At 35.5% G+C, this 15832-nt stretch overlaps 1 protein-coding gene across 1 annotated transcript in view; it reads left to right on the plus strand.

Moving 5' to 3' along the window:
* LOC145683884 (cubilin-like) overlaps positions 1-15832 on the plus strand; it is a 1291374-nt gene that overhangs the window by 622902 nt on the left and 652640 nt on the right. Inside the window, exons 28-30 of the mRNA XM_081755522.1 lie at positions 49-236; positions 5190-5355; positions 9357-9538. Coding sequence (XP_081611648.1) covers positions 49-236; positions 5190-5355; positions 9357-9538 — 536 coding nt within the window. The remainder of the gene's footprint in view (positions 1-48; positions 237-5189; positions 5356-9356; positions 9539-15832) is intronic.

A 15832-nucleotide genomic window follows, 5' to 3' on the forward strand; every position in this document is an offset into this window, starting at 1 on the left:
TATATTAATAAGGCTATTTTTAATGAACTCTTTTTTCTTTTTGATTAGAGTGTAACACAGAGTTAACAGGATATAGAGGAGTTATCGAGAGTCCAAATTATCCAAATCCATACCCTCATAATAGAAACTGTACTTGGAATATATCGGTACCGTACGGAAACAAAATTAATCTTACATTCTCCTTCTTTGATGTGGAGGACCATATTAGTGGAAACTGTAGCTACGACTTCGTTGAGGTATGTCTTAGCTTTTAATACATCTTATTATTTATTAAGATGTTAATGAACTACCAACAAACTGTAAGTAGTAATTCCTCACATCAAAATAAGAAAAAGAAATAAAGGAATCTCAAATCGGAGTAAAGGAAGGTACACATGCATCCAGCAATGCATATTTCAGTAATATGCAATGTGTGTACAAGGGATTTACTACAGGGTGTATTTTCCATACATACTTCCAACAGAATTCATAGATATACTCTGACTTAAAGGTGGGTTAAAAGTAGGTAAACTGTAAATATTGACAGGAGTGAATACGGAATGCTTTGGCACTAACCGAAAATATTGAAAACCATCAACGCCATGGTTTTACGTCTTCGAAAAAAATACATGCTGTGATGAATTGTATTGCGATATATTTCAGAGATTTACACGTATAAGCGTGAAACAATATATCGCAGAGAGCGTTACTCGGAACACGAAAACGAGGAAATGACGGTCACTTACATTTCGACTTCCCACCGACGCCTTTTATGTTCACTGTTGTCAAGACCTACTTCCTGTCTACTTGGCCTACTTCCTGTCAATACCTACTTCCTACGTCCTGTCAAGACTCACCTTTAAGCCCGACATATCTAAAAAAATCTGTTGAGAACATGTCTGGGATTTATGCAAGGAATTCCTTGGGCAACCATTGCATATTGCTGAAATATGTATTTTTTGATAGCATATGTATGACTTCTTTGCGCTAATATGGACTATCAGTCCATGGTTTCTCGTGTTCGAAATAACACGTGTTGCAATTTATGTGTTCCATGCTTTTGAACGGCCCTAGCTCTGAAATTATGCATTTTTTCCTACAAGTCCATATGAACTTCTATTTCTTTAAATGATGTGAGGACCCACGTCTTACAGGGGATCGACGTACTTTGTTAACGCCATCTAGGCTTATGTTTTATTTATATTTGTAAATAAAATCCTTGATCAAAAAGTTCCTGGAATTCACTCACAAATTGTAAATTATTCATTGCAGCTTTGCAAAATTCAAAATTGCTAATAAAACTGACCAAAGCAGTATATATATATATATATATATATATATATATATATATATATATATATATATATATATATATATATATACTGCTTTGGTCAGTTGGAGTTTTATTAGCAATCACTCACAAAATTAAAAATACAAATTTGTTCCTGAAATTTGATGTTCTTCCTTCGAAGTAATCCCCATCTACTGCAAAGCACTTATGCCTGCTCTTGATCCAGTTCTCAAAACATTTATGATACTCGATTTTCGATATGTCTATCAGAGCCGTCTTCGATTTTAGTATTATCTCCTCTTGGCTGCTAAAACTTATTCCACGTAGTGGTTTCTTGAGTCAATGTAACGGGAAAATGTCGCACGGAGCTACATCCGGTGAATTGGTGGCTGTTGAATGGTATTCGTTACGTTTTTGGTGAGAAACTAGCGGATGATGATAGCATTGGTCGATGCTTCGTTGTCATGATGCAAAATTCGAGTTGTTTTTCCCGAGATCTTTTGTTTTTAGGCGAAATGCTTGACGCAAGCACTTCATAACGCCCAAACAATACTCCTTGTTTATTGTTTGACTTTCTGACAGACATTCATGATGTGCAATACCGTTGTAATCCATGAAAACCATGAGCATCACTTTTTTCGACTGAAAACGACCTTTTTTTTCGATCCTGGCTCATTGGGTACTCGGCACTGATAAACCGCTGTTTTGTTTAGAACATCATTCAAGAAACACTTTTCCAACACTTTCAAGGTCTTTGCACCATTGAGTCTGTTTTTAACGCATAATTTAATACACACTCGTTGTTGCAAAATTAACTCCATTGCAAAAACTGAAACATACACCCAAGCAGATTTACTCGACACTGTGTCACTTACACACATGGCAAACTAGGATGTTCAAATTAGGAGGGACAACCCAGAATTGTGACAAAAAACAAAAAGAAAAGCTCAAATCAAATGACCGAAAGCGCCACACGGTGGTGATTCCAGGAACTTTTTGATCAAGGTAGTATACTTTATTAACTTTTATATATAAAGGTTGATTTTGTAAGAATGTACATTCAGAACGTCAAAACCAGCTATATACGTGTATACGAATAAAAGAAAAATGAACTTTCACTAAAAGTGAAGTAGAAATATTGTATTTTCATGGGTTACTGATAGAGGACTATACATGCGAGATCAACAAGGTAGTGCTGTGAACGCAATAGAAAGCAAGAGCAACTCCGAACTCGTAGCAACAATTTGTTAAGAATCAAAGATGTGGTCGACTATTTTCCAAACAAATTACGCGTGAAATTGGTTGCAGGAATTGGATGCATGCTATTAACGCACAGTCAATTTCAGTTCTTGTAGTTAACAAGTTCTAGCGCGGGAATATTTTAGGCCTGCAGGAGGTTGGGTAGTAATTCCGAAGAGTTGTGCAACACGAAAAGCAAGTGTGAGCTATGAATCACTGCTGACAAATTGGTTAATTACTTAATAGGTTAGAACTAGTGTCGCACCTGGGGTGTCATATAGAACTACGAACGTATGCTGGAGCATAAATACGATCACGGATATTGCTTCTTAGAGTTCTTCACTCATCGCTACCTGGCAGGCAGCATCTAATAGTGTCGCGAAGAAACCAACTAGAGGGATGAGTGACACAAAACTTAGTTTAGTGGTGGGAGCACGTTTTTCATGAGAGTCTGTGCATGTGACATTGAAAGAGTAAATGGCACCTTACACTGTGTATACAGCAGCATACTCTTCAATGATCTTCGCTTCTGGTGTTACTATTGAGAAAATTGACCACATCAGCCTACCTTTAATATGTCCTCCAATTCATTCTGATGCCGATTTTGCTGATTGCGGTACAGTCAGGGAAATATGCTCTTTCAACAGAACAGTGATCGCCCACACAGCGCTCGTTTTGCTTAACGGCCTCTCCAATTTGTGCGGTTTTAAACTCCCTTGGCTTTATGTTCACTTACCTTGTATTCCATGGTGTCTGTGTGTGCTCGATTGGACACCGACTGCAAGCTACAATCAACAGCACCACCAGTTAGAAGTGTAGAACAACATATTCCGGGAGACACACCGCACCGCTACGACCTATCATGGAAGGCTGTAGGCCTGCGTTGAAGCTCGAAGTACGAAATGTATCCATAATTTTTAGACATCTTCTACAGCGTGTGTATTGGTGTAAAACGCTGTGTTCATTCTAACTTACTGTATGCGAAGTTACAGAGTATGTTTATTACATTTCATTCACAAGATCCATAATTGTTTGGTGTTTCCTCTTCATCTCTTATTAATGACAGTTCTATAGGTATGCATATTTGTAGTGTAAGTTATTCTGTAAACTTCTACCTTGTACGATATTTATAATGAATAACAATTCCTATTAGAAACTGAACAGTTTCCATACATATTATACAAAATATACTATAAAATAATTCGTAAGTATATGGTATATAGGCATGATACTGTTTTTTCTATTTCAGTATTCATGTAGTTGACAAACAATCAAACCACAACTATTTAAATTTAAAAAAAAATGTTAAGACACAAACTGTGGTTTTTATTTATATCTTTAAGCTTCTTACTTTATCCACATTTTAAATGTCAATTATCTTCTAAGTACTTTCTCTTATCGTAACATTTCGAACACTAATAAGCTTATATAATTCTTAGTCCTGCTTTCTAGAACGGCAACTTCGTAATTTATATTACTAAACTTTGTTTGAGTGCAATCAAAAACATTCCAAACATCATGGAAAGGGTCGAATTGTCACCCAATGTTTCAGCAAAATTCCATGTTTAACACATAATTTTTGAGCAATCCGTAATAGTGTGGAAGAGCAATGTGATATTTCTTTTCTCAAGCTGAAGAGATGTTTTCACTGTCAAACTTTGATGAAGTAAATAATTATTTGGACTTGTTCTGTACTTCTTTAATAAACAACGTTATGTCATAGTAAAATATGCTTCCCTTTTTTGTCGGGAGAACAGAATATAGTGGTTGGTATGCGGTACAAACGTACACCAAGAAATATTTATTAGAAATGGTCGAATTCGCAAGAAAGTATATCTATGTAGTATTGAACTGTTTTATTCTATATCCCAGAAAAGGATGAGGAACTTTCAAGTACTTCCACGTATACTCTAAGGGGAAATGATAACACTAAATTGTTTTTATGTGAAAAAGTGTAGAGGTAGTGCAACATGAAACCTTTTGGCTAGATCAAACATTTCTCCGTTGAAGCAAGTGTAATTTTATTAATAAAGTGTACAAATGTTGGTCGAATTTCTAAGGTGGACAGTGTCCGGCTCCGAACCGGGAAGAACGCCGTCAACATGCTGCTCTTGCAGATAAGACACACTTATTAAAAATAGTTACAAAGATTTTACGGGATCCGGTCCCAGTAAACCACCTCCGTTGTAGTGTCCCAGTATATCTTATGACCTTTTCAGCAACACAAAAATGACAAATATAAATGAAATGTTCTCGGGGAGCCACTGTAGTTATGTTTACGTATTTGCACCTATTTGTGAATAGAAGAGCTTACAGTAAAAACTATCTTAGACTGATATTAATGTTCTTCACGAAAACTACAAAGATCGCCCTTTCATTTGAGACAGGATGTTTTGACTAACACAAGAAACATCGTCTACACATGTATCAATTATTGCTATTTGCGAAATCACTATCATGACTACACCGAAACTATCCAGAATAGATAATGTTACACTCTATCGCTCCTGACAGATTAAGATTGATTTTATTTAAGCTCTTCAATCATTTATACTCCATAGATTTTTGATTTGAAAATGTTAGATTGCTATCCTGGTTATGATCCTGGTTACATTTGCACATACGAGCACTTCACCATTACTATAAAAATGAAAATTATTTTATTTCTTAATTGTTACAGATCAGACAAGGAAGAGACGATGAAATATCAGATAGGGCTCTGGGAAAATATTGTGGTACTGATCTACCGGGACCTTTGACATCGGATACGAATAAGGTTTACATTCACTTCGTTTCCGATTATTCTGTTGCTCGCAATGGCTTTCATCTAGAGTGGGTTCTGCATGGTGAGTTTTAATCTAATTAGTAATGCTTTCCACATGTAAAATAGGTTTTACATAACGTGAAAACCAATTTAGATAGTTTCTTCAAAGGTGTAACATATTCTGAATTGTAGTTGATAATTGACATAAATAATTAGTCGGGAGGCAGAATCAGGAAAAGTCTCCAAAATAAGGAGTTGGATCAACCCGAGAGAGTAAAAGCAACCGGTGGTCCTAAATAATCAAGTCCACTATCCTAATCATTTCCAGACCGCCGGTCACTTGATACGAAGGTAAGCTCCCCGTAATCCCCCTCCTCCTATACTGAAGTTAAAAATGAGCGTTTCTAATAAAAGGCCTTAACTAGTTAAGATATTAATTATTTTTTTTTCCGGTTTTATCTTTAAGATGTGCTTTACAATTTCGTTTATTCATGTTTTGGATAGACCCAACGGTTTCTCGGAAAATTTAAGAAAGATTAAAAAGTACCATATTTGACTTTCTTTTTTGCTTTGTATCTCCCCAATGAATTGAGATACGAAAAGAATATATCTAATTACATTTGTAGAGCATAAAAATTATCTTTCCAACGGTACCAATATTCTTAGGTTTACTTCCAGAATTAGCAGTACAGCGAGATAAGTTTGAAAGCAAGTGCGCTTTGATTCGAATGTCGGTGCTCCGAATGGCACCACTGAATTTCAGCTCACGTCAGTCAATAAAGGTTTTGTTTCCGAGATAAAAGCTGATTTCCCCCCAATATTGGAAGAACAGTTCGCACCCTTCTCCCTTGAGCTCTCCTGCACGGCCATGATGATTTCTAGATCTCCGGACAGCTGGTGCGAGCCTGCGTTAAAGATCACAAAATTTTGAGATAAGTAGAGATGTCTTTTATAGTGTTCTAATCCATTTACATTTGATATTCATGATGATTCCGATTTTTCAACTCTATTTGTGTGCGGTATTTAAACTGGTCGTTGAAAATGATTCCTTATTTCTTTAACAAAAAAATTTATCTCACCATAATGAAAAAGCAGAAAATATAAATAATGTAAGAACATATGTAAAGAATCATTTGTAATTTTGCAAATATTTTGCGCAGATTTGACATGATAATGTAGAATATTATTGTAGTTCCGCTTGTTCCCAGTAATTAGTGAGTATTTAATGAAGTTCGATATAATATTCTCATAAATTACATACAAATATAGTTATTGAGGTTTCTGTAAAAACATTTTCTAAACTGGCCATTGAGAAAACACAGGCCCATTCTTGATTATAGAAATACTCTTCAGGAGTACAACGATGTTATCAATTATCACGTATGTCACCTGTAAATGGTGTTAGCCCTCACTTAAGATATCTTTACATATGTTCTTACATCATTTATATTTTCTGTTTTATCATTATGATGAGATAAAATTTTTGTTAAAGAAATAAGGAATCATTTTCCACGTCCAGTTTAAATACTGCACACAAATAGAGTTCAAAAATCGGAATCATCATGAATATCAAATGTAAATGGATTAGAGCACTATAAAAGACATCTCTACTTATCTCAAAATTTTGTGATCTTTAACGCAGGGTCGCACCAGCGGACCGGAGATGTAGAAATCATCATGGCAGTGCAGGAGAGCTCAAGGGAAAAGGATAAGAACTGTTCTTCCAATATTGGGAAAAAATCAGCTTTTATCTCGGAAAACCTTTATTGACTGACGTGAGCTGAAATTCAGTGGTGCCATTCGGAGCACCGACATTCGAATCAAAGCGCACTTGCTTTCAAACTTACCTCGCTGTACTGCTACTTCTGGAAGAAAACCTAAGAATATTGGTACCGTTGGAAAGATAATTTAATGCTCTACAAACGCAATTAGAAATTCTTTTCATATCTCAACTCATTGGGGAGATACAGAGCAATATATATATATATATATATATATATATATATATATATATATATATATATATATATATATTAAGGACAAAATATGGAATTAAATTTTCCGAGAAACCGTTGAGTCTATCCAAAGCATGAATAAACGAAATTGTAAAGCACATCTTAAAGATAAAACCAGAAAAAGAAATTCATTAATACCTTGATTACTTCGGAAGATACGTCCTTTTATTAGAAACGCTCATTTTTTAAACTTCAGTAGAGGGGGAGAGGGATGTATGTGGGAGCTTCTGCTCATATCAAGTGATCGGCGCGGCAGTTTAGAAATGATCAGGATAGTGGACTTGATGATTTAGGGCCAGTGGTTGCTTTTACTCTTTCGGGTTGAATGAAACCTAATAACCACGTGTTCTGCCTCCTCACTAAATGAAATCGAAGAAAATTTATTCTTGGTATTAAAGTGCATGTAAGCTATTATATTTCACAATGTTAGCATGTTTTGTAGTCTTGTATCTTTACCCTTTTTCTGCTTTTTCCTTTTTCTGGTGGCGTACATGATGTCACTCAATTGTACATACCATTGTCTTTGATGGCTGAGAAAAGATTTTAGGTATTTCTGACCTCTCCATTGGCCTACCTGACCGGTCTTCTCCTTCCCTAAGGACAGGTTAAATTTTAATTAGTTTGGCAAGCACTGGCCTTAAGTAGTAAGGGGCACGTTCCCTTACTTGATAGAAGGGTTTAGATGGCTTAAACATTTTTGAGGTGTTGCTTCGTCTCCCTTGACCCATCTAGATCCCTTGCATTTCCTAAGGAGTAAATTAATTTTAATTATTTGGGTTGGCATTGAGCCCTCTCGTGGCTCACCACACACCCTGCATGGTAAAGGCGCTAGGTTAATTTTATTATGGTGACCCTTCTTCTGAGGTACCACACACCTACCCATTGTAAAAGGATTAGCTTTATTTATTTATTTATTTATTTATTTGAAGTCATAAATTGGCTGTCATTTGATTGCAGAGGAATTTTTTAGATTTCTGGGCTTTCGGCGTCTATGGCCATGCTAGCCAGTCACGTTGAGGGATGTCGCTCCTCTGCGAGCACACTATCCGGGCAAAAGGGGGGAAGCGGCCTGGAACCTATATGTTAGGTACTACCCTGGCATTTGACTGTTGTGAATTAGGAAAACCCAGGAAAACCTCATTCAGGATGACTTGCCTGTAAAAGCTTCTTACACTTTTTGACCTAATGACCCCACAGGAATTCGAATCCGGGACCACTCCCTTGATTGCTGAAGTGACGCAATAGCGATACATGACGAGAGCGGAAAATATTTTAATACTGTGTTACACTGTGTTAAGAGCAAAAGGTGCTAGTACTTCTTGATCTCCATCTCATTTTCTTATTACAGAAATGTATGAATATGTGCAAATTATATTTGACTGTTATGAGTAATAATTATAATTCAGATTAACGAAAATATTAATTTCAATATATTTAACAGTCACCAGATACAGCTCAAAGGCCATTTTATACTGGATATCTAACAACAAGAACAATAACAATGGAAAGGATTTGAGAAGGTACCCGCCAGGGCCTGTTTAGTAGGTTCCATCCCGGCATTTGACTGGTAGGACTGAGGAAATCCCTGGAAAACCATAGTCAGGATGTTCGGCAGCGGGAAAAGATTAATTTCAAGTCGACAGAGCCAAAAATAAAATAAATTTACGATTTACATTCCTACAGTCGTGAGTCACATTTTAAAGACCCATTGTCCGTTAGGGACGGCGTTGCTGCTTGCGGTTCTAACTTAACATCAGCTATTATCTTAGTTTCAAAATATGAAACTGGAATTAGCTGGATCTAGCACATACAACATATTTTGGAATGCCTTAGTGTTAGACAATTTATTTGTTCGAACTTTATTCTATTAACTCTATAGAAAAATGGAAATAGAATTTGGTTTAAGTTATTACGAATAAGATGGGAAAATGTTCTCAATCATTTTGCGAATAGATGGAACGAAATTAGAAATTATTGTATTTAGATTATTTTATTTATTAATTCAAAACAAAATTTTCAGAAGAGTTTAGCACAAATAATGGAAAATTCACACACATTTACTTTATAGGTTGTGGCGGAGAATTTAGCCATCCATATGGAAGTATTACGTCCCCAGGATATCCTCGGCATTATGGAGAAAATGTTCTTTGTAGGTGGCATATATCAGTAGCATGGAATCGTAGCATAGAATTGACAGTATCAGATTTAGATATTGAACAATCACCAAAATGTGTTTATGATTATTTAAATGTAAGTATATTTTGTTTACACACCATTTGTTTTGTTTATTGTCGGTAAATCATAATAGCCTTTCAACCATCTATCTACACGAACAGGATTCAGTGTGTAATAACTTTTGTGGCTTGGGCAATTTTTATCCTGATAAGTAAATTTATTTCCAAGAACTTTTTCAGTTCGTTAAAATTTGTTATTTGAACGTTGTGCAACCATTCAATTTCTGAGTAGCTTACACATTTGTTTGATAAACAATGCGTTCAAATAACTCATCTTCCTAGAAACAGCGAAATACTTCGATAGGATTCATTAGCCACGCAATATTTTTTTCTCGCCTCACGTCCGTCATTTTCTGAAGCTTCATGAACAACACTTGTGTCTTCATCTTCTGTTTGCATAAAGACACATTCCTATGTATTTCAAATATTTTCATTGTGGTCACCGTAGAAATTTTCAATATCTGAAACTAAAAATTGAAAAACAAAATATATTATTATACTTCCAGAAACTGCAGTATTTGACTGGTATGGAGAGTTTCTCCACTTCAAAGCTTATAAACCATTAAGTAACCATGAAGAAATTTCAGAGCAAGAATTACAATGTTACGTAACGTAACGCGTGTTAAGATATCTCAATAAAATTTAGAATACCTGACCCGTCGTTTTTCGACAGGGAGTAACTATATAGAGTACTCCACATTTAATTCCGTTTAAGGAGGTCGTTTTCTTATGAAGAAATAATTAATTTGAAAATTGATTGATACTGTACAAATATCTAACATATATTTCCTAAAATAACCTCAAAAATACAAATACATGCAAAACGAATTCTGATACTTTCAATCTTACAGAATGAAACGCTATTTGATTATTACTTGGAAGTTCTGAATGAGGAAAATGATAACGTTCCCACAATTTTTTTCCAAATCTATAAATTATAATCAGAAATACCTCAAACACAAACCCATATCCACACACACGCATACAGACACACACACACACACACACACACACACACATACACACACACACACACACACACACATATATATATATATATATATATATATATATATATATATATATATATATATATATATATATATATATCCAGGGTGTGTCCAATATACAATGCAACCCGGAGTTTGGGATAGTAGAACTTTTGAACGTGAAGTGATACACAAATAATGGTTATACCAAAATTAAGCCTTGTTCATGCATATATTTTTAAACTAGGAAGCAACTATTTAAGCACACTAGAAACCACACAATGTTGCCAGATGTAACCCAAGGTGTAAATCTTTTTTTTTTTTTAAACATGTATATTGACTCATAACTCATACGTATGGATGTTCTGTCGTTAATTTGCAGTTTGTTTAGTACGAGTATCTTGGACACTATGGAGCAGAAAAAAGAATTTTTCATTTCCACCGATAACTAATCGGATAAGGCCTCTGTAAGGAGCAACTAGGGAAATGGTAGTTTTCATAAATTAACACTGAATTGGCAACCCTGCTGATGCTTCAGTGCATCAAAAGGTGTGTTAAGGATCTGTCTACATTATGCAATTCCTGAAAACAATGAAAAACAAACTTTGAAATTATCATGATAAAATTTTCACTTACATGCACCCGGCAACACTGCTATTCATTTCTATGGGGCTATTTAAAGCAAGAGGTATACAAGAACAATTCTCGAAATATTCAAGACCTGGAAACGAACATTCGCAGTGCCATTGAGAACATTAACACTTTTAATCTTCGTAAAGTTACTGCCAACCTGGTGAAACGTGTGAACCAGTGTTTGAATCAAAACAGGGGACACTCACAGCATCCGCTGTAGAGTCGGTAACTCATTTCTGATAGTAGCAGTGTTGCCGGGTGCATGTTACTAAACGTTTTATCATGATAATTTTAAAGTTTGTTTTTCATTGTTTTCAGGAATTGCATAATATAGACAGATCCTTCACACCTTTTGACGCACTGAAACATCAGGAAAGTTGCCAACTCAGAGTGTTAATTTATGAAAACTACGATCTCCCTAGTTACTCCTTACAGAAGCCTTATCCGATTAGTTATCGGTGGAAATGAAAAATTCTTTTTTCTGCTCCATAGTTTCCAAGCCACTCCAACTAAACAAACTGAAAATAAACGACAGAACATCCATACGTATGAGTTATAAGTCAATTTACATGTTTTGCAAAAAAAAAAAAAAAAAAAAAAAAATTGATTTACACCCTCGGTTACATCTGGCAACATTGTGTGGTTCTTAGTGTACATTAATCGTTGCTTCCTAGTTTAAAAATATATGCATGAACAAGGCTTAATTTTGGTATAACCTTTATTTGTGTATCACTTCAGGTTCAAAAGTTCTACTATCCTAAACTCCGGGTTGCATTGTATATTGGACACCCTGTATATATATATATACAGGGTGTCCAATATGCAATGCAACCCGGAGTTTGGGATAGTAGAACTTTTGATCATATACTAACGAGTGGACGTCTACTCGAAAAACTTCATGCTACTTGAAAACTTAACACTTCGTACCAGGCTGGCAACACTGACAACAAAATAACATCAAATGTTGATTAGTTTCATTCTCTATGTTAGAGTAAATGTATTCGCAGAGGCATAATTCCACTTGATTGTATTATTCCTGTAATATTTAACATTTCCATTCACTTTCCCATAGTGAACCTTTGGAGGGACTCGACATTTGAACACCCTGTATCTCGGAAACGAAACAGAATCGGACCCAGTATTATACTAACATCTTTTACGCAGTGTACAATTTGTTCACTTACGAGGAAGGTCCATAAACCGTGAGAGTTTAATTTTGATGAAAATTTGTGACAAGATTCAGTTCGAGTTGCTAAGTAACTTAGTAGTAGTCACTCGATGCGCAAATGCTTCGTTGAGTTGCTACACCGACGCCATCTTGAAATCCAGTAGGCAATGTCCAAGAATACCATTTTGGCACAAAAATGAGAAAGCTTTTGATAGATCTGACTTCAGTATTGTAAACCAAGGTAGAGCATCTATATGTGGGAGTACTTCCAATGCATGATCGCCATTTTGAAAGGCGCCATATTGAATCGCGGTTAAATATGATAAATGGCAAGGGAGTCATGTGGGGTATCAAATAGCACTGAAATTTACTCCTGAATCAATTTCCGTAACCAAAGTTTACATATCTGTTTTCACTTCAGAGTCAAGAGCTCTCTCGCTCACAGGAACATATAAAAACTGTGCAAGTAAAATTTGTGTTATGAAATGCAGTCGTGCGAACACTTGCAGGATTTTAATTATTGCAGTAGTAGTCACTTGATCTACAATAGCCACTATACCAATCAGATCTTGATTCTAGTGAGAGAAATCGATGATTAAATTGAAATTCCTGTAGTGAAAAATGGAATAGCAGTACTGTAACAATTTATACCTATTTCAAAGTGTACTATATATATGAGTCTATGTGTGTTGCGATTATGCATAACATTTAAATGCTGTAATATATGTTAGGTGCAACGGCACATATGACTTTACAAGAATATGTCTTGAAGTTATTAGAAAATTAATAGAAAAAAATATTAGAAAAATAATATAAACTGATGCACGTAAGCAAATATTAACCTACTAACCTTTTGCTCTTCAGTTGTGATGATGGAGATCCAAAACGAAGTGATTAGCACACAGTACCGTGGAGCAGTACAAACACTTAACAAATGTACTTTCGTCACAATCTACATGACCACAGACACTATTTTCTACTAGTCTCCAGAACAGAGCTGGTTTGGTGGGGCCCTAAGTGACTGAAGATAATGGGGCCCTTTGTGTCCAGATGAACGTAGGACCCTATATACAGAAATGAAGAAACCAGTGATATTTTACGAAGCAGACTAGCAGAAGGGGCCCCAGGCCCCATTACTTACATCATAGGGGCATACACAAACGAAGCACTGTTGCTATATGTAGATGTTACTTTATTTATTGTTTTTCTTATATTTTGAAAATGTACATTCATTTTTTCCTTGAATTTTTTGGGCCCCCAAGAGTATGGAGCCCTAAGCTATAGCTTGTTTAGCTTATACGTAAATCCGGCACTGCTCCAGAACATTTGTAAATGAACCAACTATTGCTCCTGTGACGTACCCACATTTCTGCCAACATTGCAAGCATGTCTTTTAGGACTGGCGCACAAAATTGACGATACACAACAGAATGCATTTTCATTATGAAAATCTGCCATATAACTTGTACATCGAACAAGTGAACACCTGTTACAATTATTTTTTTTATTATTGAAGCAAAAGCAAGAAACAGGCTTGTTTTATGGATTGCAACTTGGTATTGAATCTTGTAATAATCTTTATTGCCACCTATTCTTAGCAGGTGTGTATGAATTCTCTTATCACTAATAGCAGAAGAGACACAAGAAAAGTGAATTCTAAGTTTCCAGGTGTATCTTCTAAGAATGGACTGTGAACTGATAATTTAAATCCCCTTAATTGTTCAATGCGTCAGCAATAAATCGATTGTATTTAGAGAAACTAGCAATAAATGCATTAACCCATTAAGGCCCAAATTTTGTTTTTAAATAAAACTCATCTGGTAGACGTGTTTCAGTGTTTTTAGTGAGAAAAAAAAGGAATAAGATTTTTTCAAACCTTTTTATTATTTGAAACTTCCAATTTATGTACGATCCCCAAATGGGGATCATGGGACATGCCGTGAATATATTTTGTTAGCATAGATATGTTTGTTGAAAACAATACGGGTAAATTTTTCTGTTACTAAAGATATTTTTGTTGAAAACAATACACATACATTTTTCTCAGTGAGCTCTGCAATTATAAAGAAACCTGTATGTAAAAATACATTCATGTAAACGTACCTAAACAATAAAATATGCAGCTACTGGAAAAATACAAGATAGGTAAAATGATGACATATAGTTTTGTTGCTGGACATATAGGTGGAACAGCAGCGAGATCTCCGTTGTCATTAAAATGAATGTACTTTTAATGTCCATAAACAGGTTCCTGCTCATGCACTTTCTAACAATACCTACATTCATATCATCATCTTTACACCAATATAACCGTTGTTGGGGGAGAACGTAATATCCACTAAAAATAATAATATCTAAAAAAAAATTAGGAACACAGTCAGATGACACAGAAAAAACGTGGTCATTACTCTGAAACTCACTTTCTTGAACAATATACTCCAAGACTTCATTGCTAAAAAATATCAAACACTTCCACGATAGTTTTCTCTTGTACACAAGATATGAGTTTCTCACGATTAGTATTCCAAGTATTGGTCTGTTTAGGCAAAGAAGAATATTCACCATCCTCCTTCAACCAGCGACTTTTATACGAACTTGTTTTTTACTTCTTGCGAGGAACTTCTGGACCGTTTGAAACACTTTCAGTTTCGTCACTACTAAACTGAGTGCCGCCCGAGGTATCAATCTCAACAAAACCACGTACATCGCGCGGAGCTGTATCAACTAATTCAACATCGTCACCCTCCTCAATATCAGAAAGTGAGTCTACATTATCAGGAGGTAATTCGTAAATGTTAATTGGAGAATCGTCCTCTAAATCTTCATTTTCGAAGGAACCAGGGTCAAGAAGCAAGTCTTCTACTTCTTTGAGTGTCAAATACTTTCGAAATCATTTTCTAAAAATGCTAACAAGGAAATTGATCACAACTAAAACACACTAGTCTATTCTGATAACTGATTTGGCGTACATTAGACGAAAACACAAACAAAAGCACGAAAATAACGTCCATACTTCAAACATTAGCTTACAATCACTGTCTATCCCTCTAAATGAAACAAATCTGGGAAGTGCTGCCACCTACAACACAACTTATTATCTGGTGCTGCCATCTGTGATGCAATTGTCTGTCAATCTACCGTATCTTCAAAACAGTGGTGGAAACTCACAGTAAAATTCAAGGAAATACTGCTCTTTCCTAAACTTTACAAATAGGATAAAAAAACAACACGCTACGGCCCATGATCCCCAAATACACCAAATACACCAAATTCAGTCCAACGTCCCACACTTATGCCCCCTACGCTAAAGGAGACGTAGACCTACTGATTATAGTGGAATCCGAACCATTTTGGTCGTTCAACTAATATTCACCAGTTTGTATCATTTTTCTAATATATATCAGAACAATCCCTTTGGTATTCTCTGCTCGTCAGTACTATTAGGCATGTGTTTCATCGACGAGCAGACTATTCCATCACACTTTGAAATAGGTATAACTTGTAGTATGCTGTTATTCCA

This window comes from Thermobia domestica, chromosome 4 (genome assembly GCF_964235325.1).
Source record: "Thermobia domestica chromosome 4, izTheDome1.hap1.1, whole genome shotgun sequence".
In the NCBI taxonomy this organism is placed as follows: domain Eukaryota; kingdom Metazoa; phylum Arthropoda; class Insecta; order Zygentoma; family Lepismatidae; genus Thermobia; species Thermobia domestica.